Raw genomic sequence first — 15,383 nt, forward strand, 5'->3', positions numbered from 1 at the left:
AGGCTTGGTTTATCAACAGAAGAATAGCTCTTCAAGTTTTATGTAGAAAGCAGAAAGAAAAATAGAACTCTTTTATCTTGCTTCTTCAGAGAAATTTAAGGAATTAATAGGTCTTACACTTCTACATAAACAAGAAATCAGTCTGTAAGTCTTCCCAAATACATTTCTCATCAATTTATTTGACTAGTATAACTGGTTTTGACTTTTCAGACAAATGGTGCTGTTAATTTTAGCATAATTTTTTTTTTTTCAGAATTTTCTGCTGAAGTTTATCTTTCATAGATCATGGCTACACTTTTTCCCTTTGATTGGAAACCTAACACTGTTTCATCCTTTCAGCAGATAGTTTAGTTAAGGACATGTTCAGTGTCTAACCTATCAACATAAAAATGGTGCAGCTGTCATGATTTTTCTCAGAGAAGAACTGATGTTGTCCTGAGCAATGGCTGAAATGTTTAAAGCAAGCCCACAAATCATACACTTCACAGAATTATTATTATTATTATTATTATTATTGTTATTGTTATTGTTATTATTATTAACAACAACAATAATCGTAATAACAATAACAATAATAATAATAATGATAATAATAATGAAAGCTTTAATAGAATTAGAATTAGGCTTGGTTTATCAACAGAAGAATAGCTCTTCAAGTTTTATGTAGAAAGCAGAAAGAAAAATAGAACTCTTTTATCTTGCTTCTTCAGAGAAATTTAAGGAATTAATAGGTCTTACACTTCTACATAAACAAGAAATCAGTCTGTAAGTCTTCCCAAATACATTTCTCATCAATTTATTTGACTAGTATAACTGGTTTTGACTTTTCAGACAAATGGTGCTGTTAATTTTAGCATATTTTTTTTTTTCAGAATTTTCTGCTGAAGTTTATCTTTCATAGATCATGGCTACACTTTTTCCCTTTGATTGGAAACCTAACACTGTTTCATCCTTTCAGCAGATAGTTTAGTTAAGGACATGTTCAGTGTCTAACCTATCAACATAAAAATGGTGCAGCTGTCATGATTTTTCTCAGAGAAGAACTGATGTTGTCCTGAGCAATGGCTGAAATGTTTAAAGCAAGCCCACAAATCATACACTTCACAGAAGCTTATGTCTCATGTGGTTCCCTGGGATCCCTGGGCTGGAGAGACTGAAAGGATAGCAGAAGGGTCTCTCCGGCTGTGTAAGCAAAAGAGGCTGCCCAGGCTGAAAACATCGTCTTCATGATTGTGACTTCAGGGGAGCAATACTCATTTACACGAGGTGAGGATTTGGCTATGATAGTGATGGGACATGCTTTTGGGAAAATACAGAATTTACTCTTTGGCCACATCTTTAATGAAAACCATAAAAATTACCCTGGATCTGGAATTATACAGCAACACATAGATTCTGACATCTGTCCTGAAGATAGAAGCAGCCTTGAATAGTCCTTGATCACCCATTAGAGGAAGCCAAGACTTTCTTGTTCTTCCTTGCCAGATGTAAGAAGAAGAACATTTTTCAGAATTCACACAAGCAGAAGGCAAAAATTATGTTGAGAGAACTAAATATGAAGACTACAATAACAGGAAGAAGTGAAAGGGATGAGGAAAATAGAAAAATAATGAAAATTAAAATAGAATATTTCCCTTGCATCAGAAAGACTAAGAGATTGTGACAGGGAAACCCAATAACACAAAGGAGATTTTGTCTACATTACTAAAAGGAAGGAAGGAAGTGGAAGAAGGAATGAAAATACCCATGTTGCTTCCTTTTCAGAGAGACTGAACACAAGGTGTGAGCTGCATGAAACATAACGTATAAATCAGTATTCCAACACACACGCTCAGTGCTGCAATTTTCTTGGGTTTTTTTCTTTTTCTTTTTTTTCTGTGATGATGTGAAGTGTGACAACAAAGTATGAGCTTGATTTCAAATAAAAGGAGGAGCAAGCTGTTCCTGAAGGATTGCACCCTGTGGTAAGTGACCCACTTTGGAGCAGTTTGTGAAGAGCTGTGGCTTGCAAGATAGACTTATGCTGAAGAAGTTCATGGAGAACTCTCTCCCCTGGGAGGGATCCCACACTGGAGCAGGGGAATGATTCCTCTCCCTGAGCAGTGGCAGGAGCAATGTGCGATGAACTGATTGTAACCTCTGCTCCCCATCTGCTTTTATTGCTCACAGGGAGGAGGAAGAGGAAAGGAGGGAGAGGTAGGGGGGAAGATGTTTTTTGAGATTTATTTTACTTCTCTTTATCTTCCTCTGATTTTTTATTGGCAATAAATTCAATTCATTTCCCCAAGTCTGTTTTGCCCATGACAGTAATCAGTGAGTAACCTCTTCCATTCCTTATCTAAACCTATGACCATTCAGTTAAAATTTCTCTCCCCATGTGGTTGCAGAGAGCAGCTTTGGTGGGTGCCTGGCATCCAGCCAGGATCAAGCCACCATTCTCCAACTTTGCAGCCTCAACTGTTGTATGCAGAAATTGCTTATACTCTCAAAACCATAAAAAAGGATTTGAAGTACAGGAATTGATTTTGCAAACAGGGAAAATTAAACTAGAAACTGGAAGTTTTAAATGTTTTGTCCTCAGCACATGCATTAATTCTATCTATCTATAAAGACATTTCATAATGTGGAACTTCAAATCACTATTTCCTTAAAGACCATTCTATTGATTTCAGAGGTTCAAGCCAGTTGTAATACACCAATGGGACATATTATTAGCTGAGGTAAACTCAAAATGAGACCCAAAGATCTGAGAAGTAATCTGTATTTCTTTAACAAAAGGAGAAAGAAAGCACATCCAAATTACATGGAGGTCCACAGAGGAGGGAATGCAAAATGTTCAGGAGGAACAATAAGATTAGGAAGAAATAGAACATATAACAGTCTGAGTGGTTTTTTTTTGTTTGAAAAATGCTGTTGTTTGATCTGTGTCACAATGCATTTAAGAGTAAAACTACAGAGAAAAAAAAATATGTTCCAATATTAATTTCTAAGATTTCTTAGGTGTTTCACACAAAGAACAAAGGCAAGTTATACATCTCTTCATGGGAAAAATGCATTTATACAATATGGAAAGATACATGTTTATATAATATGGAGACAGGCAAAATGCTCACAGCTAGCCCGATTTCTGAACTATCACATAGTCATGGGTACTGGACTATGCCTTGGAATATATCTGAATCAGCTACTGAATAACTTCTCCAGCACTTTATCTCCCAAAATAAAATAAAAATATTTTAAAAATCTCTAACCTTACTCCTGGAGTCAAAGATTCAGGGATTCAGCTTGTTCTATACACAAATTTGGCTTTGCTTGCCCTGAATAGAATCAGACGTCTCTTCTGACTTTACTAAATGGCCAGCAGGCAAAACAAAGGCTTCAGTTCAAAATCTCATAATTAAACAAAGACTCATAAATATGCAACTAAGGTACTGGTAATCTTAAACCTCCAAACTGTATGAAAAATAAAGGATAAATATGAGAGAAGGATGTTAAAATTTCCAAATATTGCACCTTTTTACAATTACATTCTTGTCAATGAGAGTGAAATCCATCACCTTTAAATCAGGAGTGAGTACTGAGGCACACAGAAGCACCTAACCTTTAATTTCAATAATATGAAGAACAGTTGGTGACCACACAATAAGCTATGGGTTGACCCAAGTCTTACACACAAAGAAATATATTCCTATGATTAGTTAAGATAATTAACATGGTTGTTTGACCTACTGGGAAAAATGCTCTATGTCTACGTAAGCATAAACTGATCTTAACATCACTTTTACTAATCCAGGACTCTTGAACATATTAAATAAAGATATGTTTTATGTATAATATTGTATCTCAAGAATATCTTGGTTGCCATAACACTTGGATCAATGCAAGCTGACCGGAGGGTAAACTTGAAGTTGCTTTCAGTAGTTTTGCTCTGAGCAATCCAGAAAACATATCTCGTCACCTTCAACACAGTGCAATTGTTGCAAAGGACCCATTATTATAGAATCATAGAATATGCTGAGTTGGAAAGGACCCATCTGGATCATGTAGTCCAACAGCTGTCCCTGTGCAGGACACTCCAAGTATCAGAACACATGCCTGAGAGCATTGTACAAATCTTCTTAAAGTCAAACAGGCTGCTGCTGCGACCACTTTGCTGGGGAGCCTATTACAGTGCCCAACCAACTCTGGGTGAAGAATCTCTATTCTTATATCCAATTTAAACCTTCTTCTACTCAGCTTCATGCTATTTCCCAAAGTCCTGTCACTGGACATGTGAGTGAAGGGATGGGTACTTCCTTTTACCCTCATGAGCATGTAGAAGGCCACAAAGAGATTTCCCCTCAGTCTTCTCCTCCAGGCTGAGCAGAAAAAGTGACCTCAGCCACTCCTCATACGTCTTCCCCTCAAAACCCTTCATGATCTTTGTGACCCATTGGACACTCTCTAACAATGAAAGAAAGACAGTTTAATGTCTTTCTTTCATTGTAACATTCAAACCAGCCCCCAGCACTCGGGGCGAGGCTGCCCCAGCTCAGAGCAGAGCAGGACAATCCCTCCCTTGCCCGGCTGGCGATGCTGTGCCTGGTGCCACCCAGGACAGGGCTGGCCCTCCTGGCTGCCAGGGCACTGCTGACTCACATTCAACTTGCCATCAACCAGGACCCCCAGGTCCCTTTCTGCAGGGCTGTTCTGCTGCATCTCATTCTCCAATCTGCATACAAAGCCAGGGTTACCCTGTACCAGGTGCAAAATCCAGCTCTTGCTGTTGTTAAACTACATAAGAAACATACTTCATTTTTTAATCTTCAGGACCTTATATATGGAAGATACATCTTAGGAGACTTCATTTTTTGCAGGTGTGACAAACCATATGTAGATTATTACAGTTGTCTGCTGCACTGCCCCAAATCATGCTGTTCCAGAGACATCTCATGAAAATGTTGGTTTTCTTCCAGGATCATTATGAACTCTCACAAACTACTGAGACCCAAGATTATCATGTTTACAGTATGTCAACCACTTTAGGTAAGTGGTAGCCTGCAGCTCCTACTGCAAATGAATAGAAATAATTTCTAAAATCACATTTTGTATTCTCTGAAGTTTACATTCATTCCCTATAACTAAAGAAATAAGTTTATTTTTCACAAATGTTACAGAGAAAGAATGCCCCACTGTTTTTTCTATAACACTATGGTTTCCCAATCTTTTAAAATAACCTTTATAGAAGCAACAGAAGATCATTGCTTTTAAATGAAGCTCACAATTTATTGTGGCAATTCCATACTCTTTACCATTCTGGACTACTTATGTAGGATGAACTATTGCTGTGATTGATGGCAAGGCAATTTCTCTCCTAAAGCATATAGTTAGGACAAATCTAATTATGGATTTTTTTAATGCAGTACCTTTACTGTCACAAAGATTTGGCAAGCTAACAGGGATACACTCAGACAATAATATTTTGAATTGATTTAAATTTAACACATCCATTTTTCACTGTGAGGAATGCAGGATGAGCATTTATAGTTTAATTTTTTTGGTCGTCCTCAAAAATGCAGTAATTGTAAATATATGGCAAATTTGTTGAAGAAACTGAATGCTGAAGAACATGGTAAAATAAAGTAATTTATATATTAAAGTAATTTAAATATTAAAAATTATTATACCATTTTAGGGTATATAAGAAAAGAGTTAGTTTAACTAAAATTACTCAGGGACACTAGTGCTAGTATAATATATCTATTCTCAAGCCACAGAGAAATAACATCAGTATTTATAGTTTTAGCATTGCAGCTACCTTCAGACTTCCAAGAAAGAATGCCATGAGAATGCAAATGAGTTTGTTTTAGATGCTTAGGAACTCTGTTTATGAGGGAAAGTTTTCTTGGGAAAAAGTATGCTTCATATTTGGACTAAGCCAGAAATCATCCTGCTCGTAAATCCTAGGCCACTATATGCAAAAAACTTTGAATCTTTTTCCCATCCAGATTTTTGTGCTTCCAGTCAAGCTTTTAAAAGATTTGAAAACAGAAAACAAGACTAAAAATAGTCCGTCTCATTAGGCAATCTAGAAATTTGAGAATGCCCTTGGTTTAGGTCAAGAGGTTTAGATGATTGCCTTCTTCAGATCACAAATGACAGTAACGCAGGAACTATCTACTCTATTTCATTTGCTTCAGGACTGCTTCTGGCTCAGAACAGAAAATCAAAGAGAAAAGAAATAGGGAGAAAACCTTCCCCCCAAAAAACCCAAAAGCAGTTGAAAAAATAGGGAGGAAACCTTCTCCAAAAAAACCCCAAAAGCAGTTGAAAATACACCAGAAAGCCAAAACCACATCAAGTTTACATAGATTTGAAGGTCACCGTGCAATGAAACATGAATCTACACTCAACTGTTTTTGAGACTTAGGTGTGATCAAAACCTAACAGAGATGGTGAAAAAGTCCTTCCCTTCATCAACCAGTAGCCTACATGTAGTTTAGAAGAATATCTTACTAATGTAGGTAGAGTAAGTAATTTAAGAGGAGCAATGATAGAGCACCAATGTATAAATAAAGCACAAAGGTAATAAAAAACCAAATTAGGATGTAAATAAATTGGCTGAATGACCAAGAGATCGCCACACACTGTGAAGGGTTGAAAAGTCCCCTTTTCTCCTTGTTAACAGATAAGGAATGCTAAGGTCCCAAGCGATGTAGCAGCTTGATTAATCCTACAGAAGGAATGGCAGGTTTTTCACTTTAGTGCCTCATCTACTGCCATGCAGGTTTCTGATTTACAGGGAAAAATAATCCTCAAAGGTAATGTAATTTGATTGACAGACGTTGAAAACTTTGATGTATCTAAATTAAAAGCTACAAAACTATTTTATACTTGGAGCTTCAAATCAGATATGCTACTGCAGCTAGCTGTAGAGAAAGGTTCAAAAACATATAATAAAATCCTTCAAAAGAGCCCCAAGGGAGCAGCATAAAGTGAGAAAATAACACTTGAGATTATACATCTCTCTCCCTTCTACCCCCTCCCCCCCAAAACAAATCCCAACAAAACAGCAGTAAAAGAAATTAATTCAAGTAAATGAAACCAGATAATTAAAATAAAGACCCTAAAATTGCACAAGTATGGAGGAGAAGAGGGAGTGAGCATGTGAGAGAGACCTGAGGAGGGGAGTCATGAGGAGAGGGGCTGAGGCAGGTCTTCTTTCCTTACTTGGCATAAGCCACTGATGCACATGTCCAGGGATTCAGTGTAGCACCGTGTCCCATCCAGAACTTTTGGTGCCAGCTCCACAACCAGAGCCGTTCCTCTGGCTTGGCACTTCAGTGAGCATGGGTTGTCAGGGTCATTAGACACAGGAAGCCACTCATACAACTGCCCCTGGTACTTGACATCGTTGTGAGCAGAGCACTGCTGGGCACGAAAATCACCTGCTTCTGGCGGGCAGTCCTGCAGAAAAGAAGGAGGAGAAGATCAGCTGGCCTATTCAGGACCGCCAGTTGCAGTATCATGCAGCTGGCGGTGTTCCACAGCTGCCAGATGGAGACAGTTTCTGTTTAGACAAAAAAGACACATTATGATTATACCTTTCTTTCTTCCCTCCATGAAAGTACTGAAAGAACACCAAGACCATATGTAAATGGGAAATGAGAAACGCACTGTACATGTTAACCACAGCCTTGTGGTTAAGCTAAAGAGGGTCACCATGCTCGTGCTGGATCACATTCTACCTGTGCACATATGTGGAAAAACATGTGTGTTCAGCCACTCTGTTCCAGACAGGTTTTACCCTTTGCTTGAGGAGAGAGAAAAAAGAACTATAAAGAAAGATGTGATTTAATTGTTTCTTTATTTAAGCTCTTGCCACTAGCTTTTTTTTTTTTTTCCCCTCAGTGACATAAATCAGTTGCTGTGGCAAAGTGAATCAGAAGCATTTGATACATATTTGCACTTCTTTAAGTTAACATTTCATAGCTCACATAATTAGGGGCTTTCAACTGAGAAGACCTTAAAAAAAATCCCCTTTTTTAATTCTTCAGGAGATTTGTGAGACATATAAATCTAACTCTGACCTCAGTCTGCCGACATAAAAACCAAAGACCACTCCTACTGCATAAAGTACATTGTTGACAAGAATTGTAGGTTTTTCTTACCCACATTTACTTTCATGCTGCCACTCAGCACTAAAGAACATTAGACAGGTTCTCAAGAGAGCAAGAAGGGCTTTAAAATCATGAGTCTTCAGGCAAAATAAACATGAGTTCTTTTTATTTCCTTTCCAGTATTTGATCCTTGAAGAATGATATTTGAAGTCTTCTTTTGCAAGCAACCACAAAAGCTAGGGATTCACTAGGGTTTTCTTAGAAGTAACTTGAATTTCTTGCATTATTACAGGAACATAGGAGCTAAGCTTTACAAAAAAACATTAAACATCTTAAGAACTGAGACAAAAAAAAAAAGCAATATTACTACCTCAGATTATTAAGATCGTGGAGTCCTCCACCTTACTGCCATAAGGAGATCTACTCCTGCTATATCTGGTAAAGTACCAGATAAAATGAAAGTTGATCCCCCTCTGCTTGAGGGCTATAACATTTTTTAAATCCTAAATCATAGACAATCCTACATGTTGATGGTAGGCTTGGTTAGAAGTTTTTGATGTACACACAATCACGTAACTAGACAAAATACTTATAGGACTGTATTATAGATTTGTTGTATTTGCTGTTTACCATGAAACTACTTCTTCCTATTAGAAAATCATTTATGACAACCTTACTCACAGACTACTTATGCTCCCACTCAAGAAAGTCTTATTGCTGTTGAGGGAAAATACATCTTAGATTTAAATAATCACCTATGTTTCTGAGATATTTTCTTACCCCTTCATTCACTAACAGCTTTCTGCATTTTTTTAGAAGGGCAAACTATTACAGCTTTGGATATGAAAGGCATGAAGGCTGCATCTCACTTTGTGATATTAATGGATCATTTTTTATTATTAAAATCTAAAATAAAATCTGTGTTAAAAACTAAGTTTTCAAACCTCCTCTCAAAGGAACACGGCACAGTCTTGGCTATGAATTTGTCATTTGCAAGCCCTTGGCTTAAACCCAGGTTAGCCATTCTGGCCTCTCATTCAGTGTTGGAATCTGATTATGGCTATTTTATTTGAATGTTGAATAATCTTGGATCACAACACTCCAATCCTTTCTTGTTGTCAACTATACACACATACAAGCTGTGGCCTTAGCCACAGATTGTCATCTAATTTTTTTTGTACCATGTGAACAACTTTTCAATTAATTCACTTTCTGTTTGAGTCTGATGCACCCCAAAAGTAAAGGGTAAAACTCCAGCCAAAAGTTCTGTGATCCAAGCAAAAGGTAATAGCTTTCCTATTACAAAAAGTTCAATGGAGTTAAGCATAAGAGAAAAAAGGATGTGGATTAAATCTAGCTCTAGAAAAATATGTATCAAAGAGCAATAACCCAGAGCTAATTTTTCCTTTTTGAAAGTGGAGGTTGAAAGTCCAAGCCTGTAACTGGTATTTTACTGCCAGAGAACTCAGTTTTTCTATCAATATATTACAGAAGATTAAAAAAAAAGCTGCAAGTATTTCAGTTTGATTTTAAAATATAAAGAAAAACTGAGGGGCAATCAGTCTCTTTTTATGATCTGGGCAAACTTTTGATACAAGACAAAGTTTGGACACTGAAGCAAGCAGAAAAATATGTGGGGAATTCATTATTGCTCTATAGCTCTGTAATTAGAGAAAAAGTGGTCTTTATGTTCTGCTCTTATACAAAGGGTGAACAATAAGACAGTTACAGCTTGACCCAAGATCTGCTTTAGTTCTATTTTCAAACAAGAAAAGAAGAACACAGTGGCCTTATTTCCTACCACAAAATCTTCTGGTGCCTACCCTTCTGTGAATTTTTCTGTCTGTAAATGAATACAGTCAGGTCTATTGGCTTGGCAGATACCCAAACCAAGGCTCAGTTGCAGAATCCAAGCCAACTCTCAAGTTCGGTTCAAGCTTGGCTCTACCTTCAGAACTTCCTGGCTTGTAACAGCTTTATTTTTACAAAGAGAAAAAGGCTCAATAAAGCACACGACACACAGAATTCATAATCCTGATTTGTAGAGAACTCAATACTATGTTTGTTTTGTTGGATTTTACTTCTTAATCAAAGAAATAAAAAATGTTCTTCAACATAACAAGCCTTCAGGACACAGCAGGTGACCAGGACTGATGTTAAATACTTCCAGTCTTTGATATTGTGGTCAAAATAAAACAATGGATTTAAATAGCAGAGCTTGTGTTTAACAAAGTTTTCACGTGAAGCTTGAAGCAATTAAGAATACATGCAAGCAGTCAGAAACACAGACACACATACTTATCTAGGCACACAGATGTGAAAAAGGGTCACAGCCTGGTACAGAAACTTTTCTCCGACTGAAACCCTGAATCCTAAATTTACCTGAAGGCATTGGAGATGTCTTTCCCTCAGAAAGTATCTTTTCTTCGGCTTAAAAAAGCACAAGTACTTGCAAGTTCATGTATAATACCTTCACAAGCTGTATAATATTTTTTTATGACAAAATGGACAGTGTTGAGAAAATGTGCAGTCTGAATTCTGAACATTTCTCATTTTTAGAAGCAGGTCACTGAGACCAAAAATATAGGAACTGTACAAAACTTAGCAAATCCATTTTTTTATCTTAAATTTACTATTTTTTGTTTGTATTATATGTCAGTGGAGATCAGAGCCTCTTTGTGCTGACATTTGGACAAACATATGATCAAAGCCCAATATAAGTTTTCAGCCTTTACATAAGTATTCTAGTTGCTGAAACAGGAGATAAGGTAAAACCAGTGGTTTTTTGCGTATATTTTCAAACACTAAATTGCTATTTTCTTCTAAACACTTTGCACACCTTTTTTAGATAAGACCACTTGCTGTTTTGAGGCAGTCTTGCTGTGCCTTATTTATGCTGGCTCCTGGACAGGAGAAACTATAGACTAACTCCAAAATATCTTCTTGAAAAAAATCAGCCTGCTTTTGGTACTTGCATGATGGTTTAGGGGAAGAGGACCTTCTGTGGCTATCAGCTAGCACTGCTCCGTTGTTCTGAGTGAAGTTACATGTTGGTCCAGCTAAGGGTCTGATTCTGGGAGCTTTGTAACAGTATGCAGCTTGTCTACCTGCACAACAGATTGACAGACACTTTGAGACAGCCAGGAATCACAGGCCAAGTCAGTGTAGCAGTGAACATGAGGTAGTGCATCTCTGCATGGGCTATGTGGTTCTGTGAGGAATTTTGTTAACCATATCTGCATGGCCTGTGTTTGGCCTGGAGCATATAGCAGCCCTGGTATCTGGCCACAAAACTACTACAGTCCTGCTTCAGGTTATTCCAATTTTGGTACTATAGCCAAGTCTTACCAGTTTTGTTTTCTTTTGGAAATTATCTATGGGACCCTGCAGATATGAGGAACTGCTGCCATTGTACTCCTTGAAGAATCAGAAAGAACTAATAAACTTGAAAGTTTCATCTAGGTCCATTTATCTTCAAACTTCCTATTCATGAAGACCTTTTAGGGATTAAAAAATTCCAATGAATAGGAAACAACTGTTCCTTCTTTAATTCTGTGAATTCTAGGTGGGTCTTTTATGGCTTTTATCTCATGAGGTCTCATGAGATATTACTGAAACACTGAGCCTGTGCTGGATACCTATAGTCTTATTCATTCTGTCAGGTCAAGATTTCCTGTACTGCAATAAAAATATATATAATTTTAAAGGTGATCAGAAACCCCTTTGATCTGTGAAACCCATTTTAAAATATACACAGGAGTTTCATCCTCACTTCTTAGGCATGTAATGTGGCCCATATTATTATGGCTTCATTTTCTTCCTCACATTGATTTTATTTTTTTTTTAACTTGACCTCCTATTTTACCCTATTGTAATTCATAAGGTCCATGGAGTTTTGCCATGTTTGAATCCCATTCAAAACATTTTCCATTAATCAACAATCCGGTGGAAAAGATAAGATGAATCCCAGATGTCCCTTGATGGTGATAGGTAGATCAGATTTCATGGGACAAAAGAGGGTCAGCCTTTTTAAAGTTTACTTAGTGGGTGAAATGTAGAAGATCCTATCTAAGCAGCAATAGGTGGAAACAGTTGAAGAACTTTAAAACAGTTTACAATATACGTGCTTGTATATTTGCAGAGGCCAAGAATGATTTACTATACCTGGAGCCCTTCCTCTGTACAAAAAATTACTAACAACTGGACTACTCTGTGCAGCATCTGACAGAACAGCTTATTGAACCAGTTCCATGAAGTACTCCGATGCTGCATCTGCACCAATTTCCCTACTGAGAAAGAAAACCTGAAGTCCTCAAGTACGGGCTTGTCTAAGACCAAATAAGAACTTTAAATAAAAACACAGAGACTTAGGAGTTCTAGGGATTTAAGAGAAACTTCACTCAGCCTTGAAGCCTTGTTGAGTGCCCTGCTTGAATTATCTTTCTTGCAGCCAGATTTTTCAACAGTTTACTCCCATGAACTTAGAAATAACGAGGGTTATACTTAGTAGCTTAGATTGAGAGGGGCTCATGCTAAAGGCTTTTCCTAAGAACCCCAAGACATTGCAATATGCAGAGATAAGTTGAGAAAAATAATAGGAACAAAGAAAATGGGGAAATACCAACAAATGTTCTCTGTGTTAAATAAACATGGCATAGAGAAGAGACCTAAAATTGTCAGTGAACTATAAATGCAAAGTTCCATTAATATTTGTCATTATAAATATTTATAAAGTAATTTTTTCAAAGAATGTCTTTTTTTGGAAGTATGTTCCTATTTTGGCAAATAGCTCAATATGCAGCCTTCTGTATAATTTAAATTTCTTTTTTTGTCCATCTCTTTTAAATATTAAAACAAGCATTTAAATTAGATACAGTGAGTTTAATTTCAGCATGAAAACTTCCAAGAACTTCAGTCAAAAACTTATAAAGTACATAATATTGAAGCACACTTTTCTAAAGGCATTGAGGGTGCCATATTATCAAACAGCTAAAAAATGAGCTATTCAAATAAAAAAAAATAATTGCCAGAAATACTGAATTTAAAACTCTCATTTACCCAGAGTCCTGACAAGTCATGAAATATTACTGTAAGGGAAGCAATTCAGGTGATTTGGGCAAAAAAGTTTCTCTATACATTTACATTAACTGGACACATTGTGGGGTTTTCTGTTCTATTTCTTAATTGTCACAGATTCACAGTTCTGCTTGCTGAGAAGATTGCAAATCCAGATGTCCAGGCTTCTGTCATTTGCTAGATACTAAAAGCACTTGTTTCCAAGTATGAAGAAATAATTTCTAGGTGACACATTGAGATTTTAAAATGCAGCCAATCAGAAATAAGTGGATGGAAGTTATTAAAATCTGGTAGTTTGAAGAAAAGACTGTAGTCATAATAAATTATCTGAGTTTAGAAGAATTTCCACATAAAAAGTAAATTTACATAGAATAAATTGTGTGTTAGTAAGGGGATATGTGGAGTGCCTATAATTAGTATAATTTTTTTTTTAATATTGTACCACAAAATGTAAATTGGGAGGTTTGACTGCAAAATGGCATTTCTAATCACCACTGGGTAGAAAAATTAAACTCTGCTAATCATTCTTGTAGGTCTGATACTATCTAGTTGGTGATGATACTTCTCGTACACATAAGCCAGTGCTTCTGAGAATTATGTACTTATATGGAAGTTTAAGTTTGACATTTTCCAGGCTGGGGTTTGGAGCATGGAAAGAAGATTGTGTTATTTTGTAGAAAGTAAGATGAACAACACTGGTACTGGTGTATACAAAATGCAGCATGAGCTGATAAGAAACAGGGATGGAAGTAGCTTGTCTGAATGCAAGCCAAAAAATGGGGGATGACATTACAGCTGGTACTTCAGCCAAGTGAAGAAAGTGAGGTATATATTCAAAAAGTTGCAGGTGGTGTTTACAAGCTTTAGTTGCCTGATTAATGGGATCTACAATCTACAAATTTTATCTTAGGCTTAACAGAAACCTTGTTGACAGAGCTAGTAATGTTGTGCAGCTTTAGTGTCAGTTTCGTCTTTTTTTCTTTTTCTTTCTCTATTTTTTTTTATTCAGAAAGCAATGCAATGAAAGGAAAAATATCAGGGAAAATAAAAATGTTTTCAGTATCAAGAAGAATTCTGATAATTGAGAAGAAGGGCATAAAGATAGTATATATTCCAACAAACAACCTTCAGAGTGATTTTCATGTAAATGAAGGGAAGAGAAAGCAGAAGACAGCAGAGTAGCAGAAGGGCTAAAAAGGTGTCATGACAGCCTGGTAGAAAAGCCTGGTAGGGCACATGAGGTGTCATGACAGCCTGGTAGAAAAGCTGGAGAGCACCTGGCAACCAATAATGCACATAGAAGAAGGGAAAAAAGAGTGTGTTATCTTGGAGGAAAAAAAGAAAGGAAAGAGAATAAGTTAAAAAATCCTACCCAGAGTTTGGCATTATATTTGTTTATTTTGCATAATGTTCAGTACAATAACACAGATAGTTGCAAAAACATGTTTTCATTGCATTCTGACTGATTTTCTAAAGGAAAACAAATTACTCCCTTTCTCCCTCCCATGATTATATTCTAAAATGGCTGGAAATATGCTTAAGTCCATGTGAATAATAATAAGAAAAAAAGCAGATGCAATTCAACCCTAAATCATCTTCAGATTCTCTCATTCCTTCTTTTACTATTTACACATGTGGCTTCGTACCCATAATCTTTCCAGTTTCTGATCATCAACAGGCAATGCAAGTGGCAAATATACTGAACTGGATTTACTCTTTTAAGCACTGTTCAGAAGCTTTATAGACAGCAGTATCAGTCTTTTCTGCAATCATTATTATGCAAAATTATTCAGCATCTCTGGAATAATTAATATAGGTCAGTGGGAAACAGGCATGCCACTCTTTCCCCTTGCCTCTCTTTTTCTTTATCTCATTTTTCTCCCCTTCTGTAATTTAATTTTGGGATGAATTAAAACCAGCTGTAACAAAATCTTGCAAATGATAGTGCCTATAAAACATGTTCATTGCCAGACTCCAAAACTATTCTTCCAATACTCCAATTTCACATTTCAAATAATTCGCTTTTAGTATATATGACTACCCATACTTTCCTGCAAGAGAATGGTCATTAAAAAAACACATCAGTTCATAGAAAGGCAGCTTGCGAAAAACAAAACCACTGGCTAATTTATGAACATCATTCCTCAAGCTATGCACAAGATAATGGTAATGAAAGCTAGGAATGGGGGGATTCATGCTCTTTTACCT

The 15,383-nt window shown here is 36.6% G+C and overlaps 1 protein-coding gene across 4 annotated transcripts in view; it reads right to left on the reverse strand.

Annotated features, from left to right (window-relative positions):
- ADAMTSL1 (ADAMTS like 1) overlaps positions 1-15,383 on the reverse strand; it is a 389,415-nt gene that overhangs the window by 132,463 nt on the left and 241,569 nt on the right. For 3 of the 4 annotated variants that reach the window (XM_039729898.1, XM_039729897.1, XM_039729899.1), the window contains one exon: positions 7,210-7,446. In XM_039729898.1, the coding sequence (XP_039585832.1) occupies positions 7,210-7,446 (237 nt within the window). The remainder of the gene's footprint in view (positions 1-7,209; positions 7,447-15,383) is intronic. The other variant, XM_039729900.1, reaches the window with a different exon arrangement.

The sequence above is a fragment of the Passer montanus genome, unplaced genomic scaffold (assembly GCF_014805655.1).
Source record: "Passer montanus isolate IOZ18808 unplaced genomic scaffold, ASM1480565v1 scaffold7, whole genome shotgun sequence".
Lineage (NCBI taxonomy): Eukaryota > Metazoa > Chordata > Aves > Passeriformes > Passeridae > Passer > Passer montanus.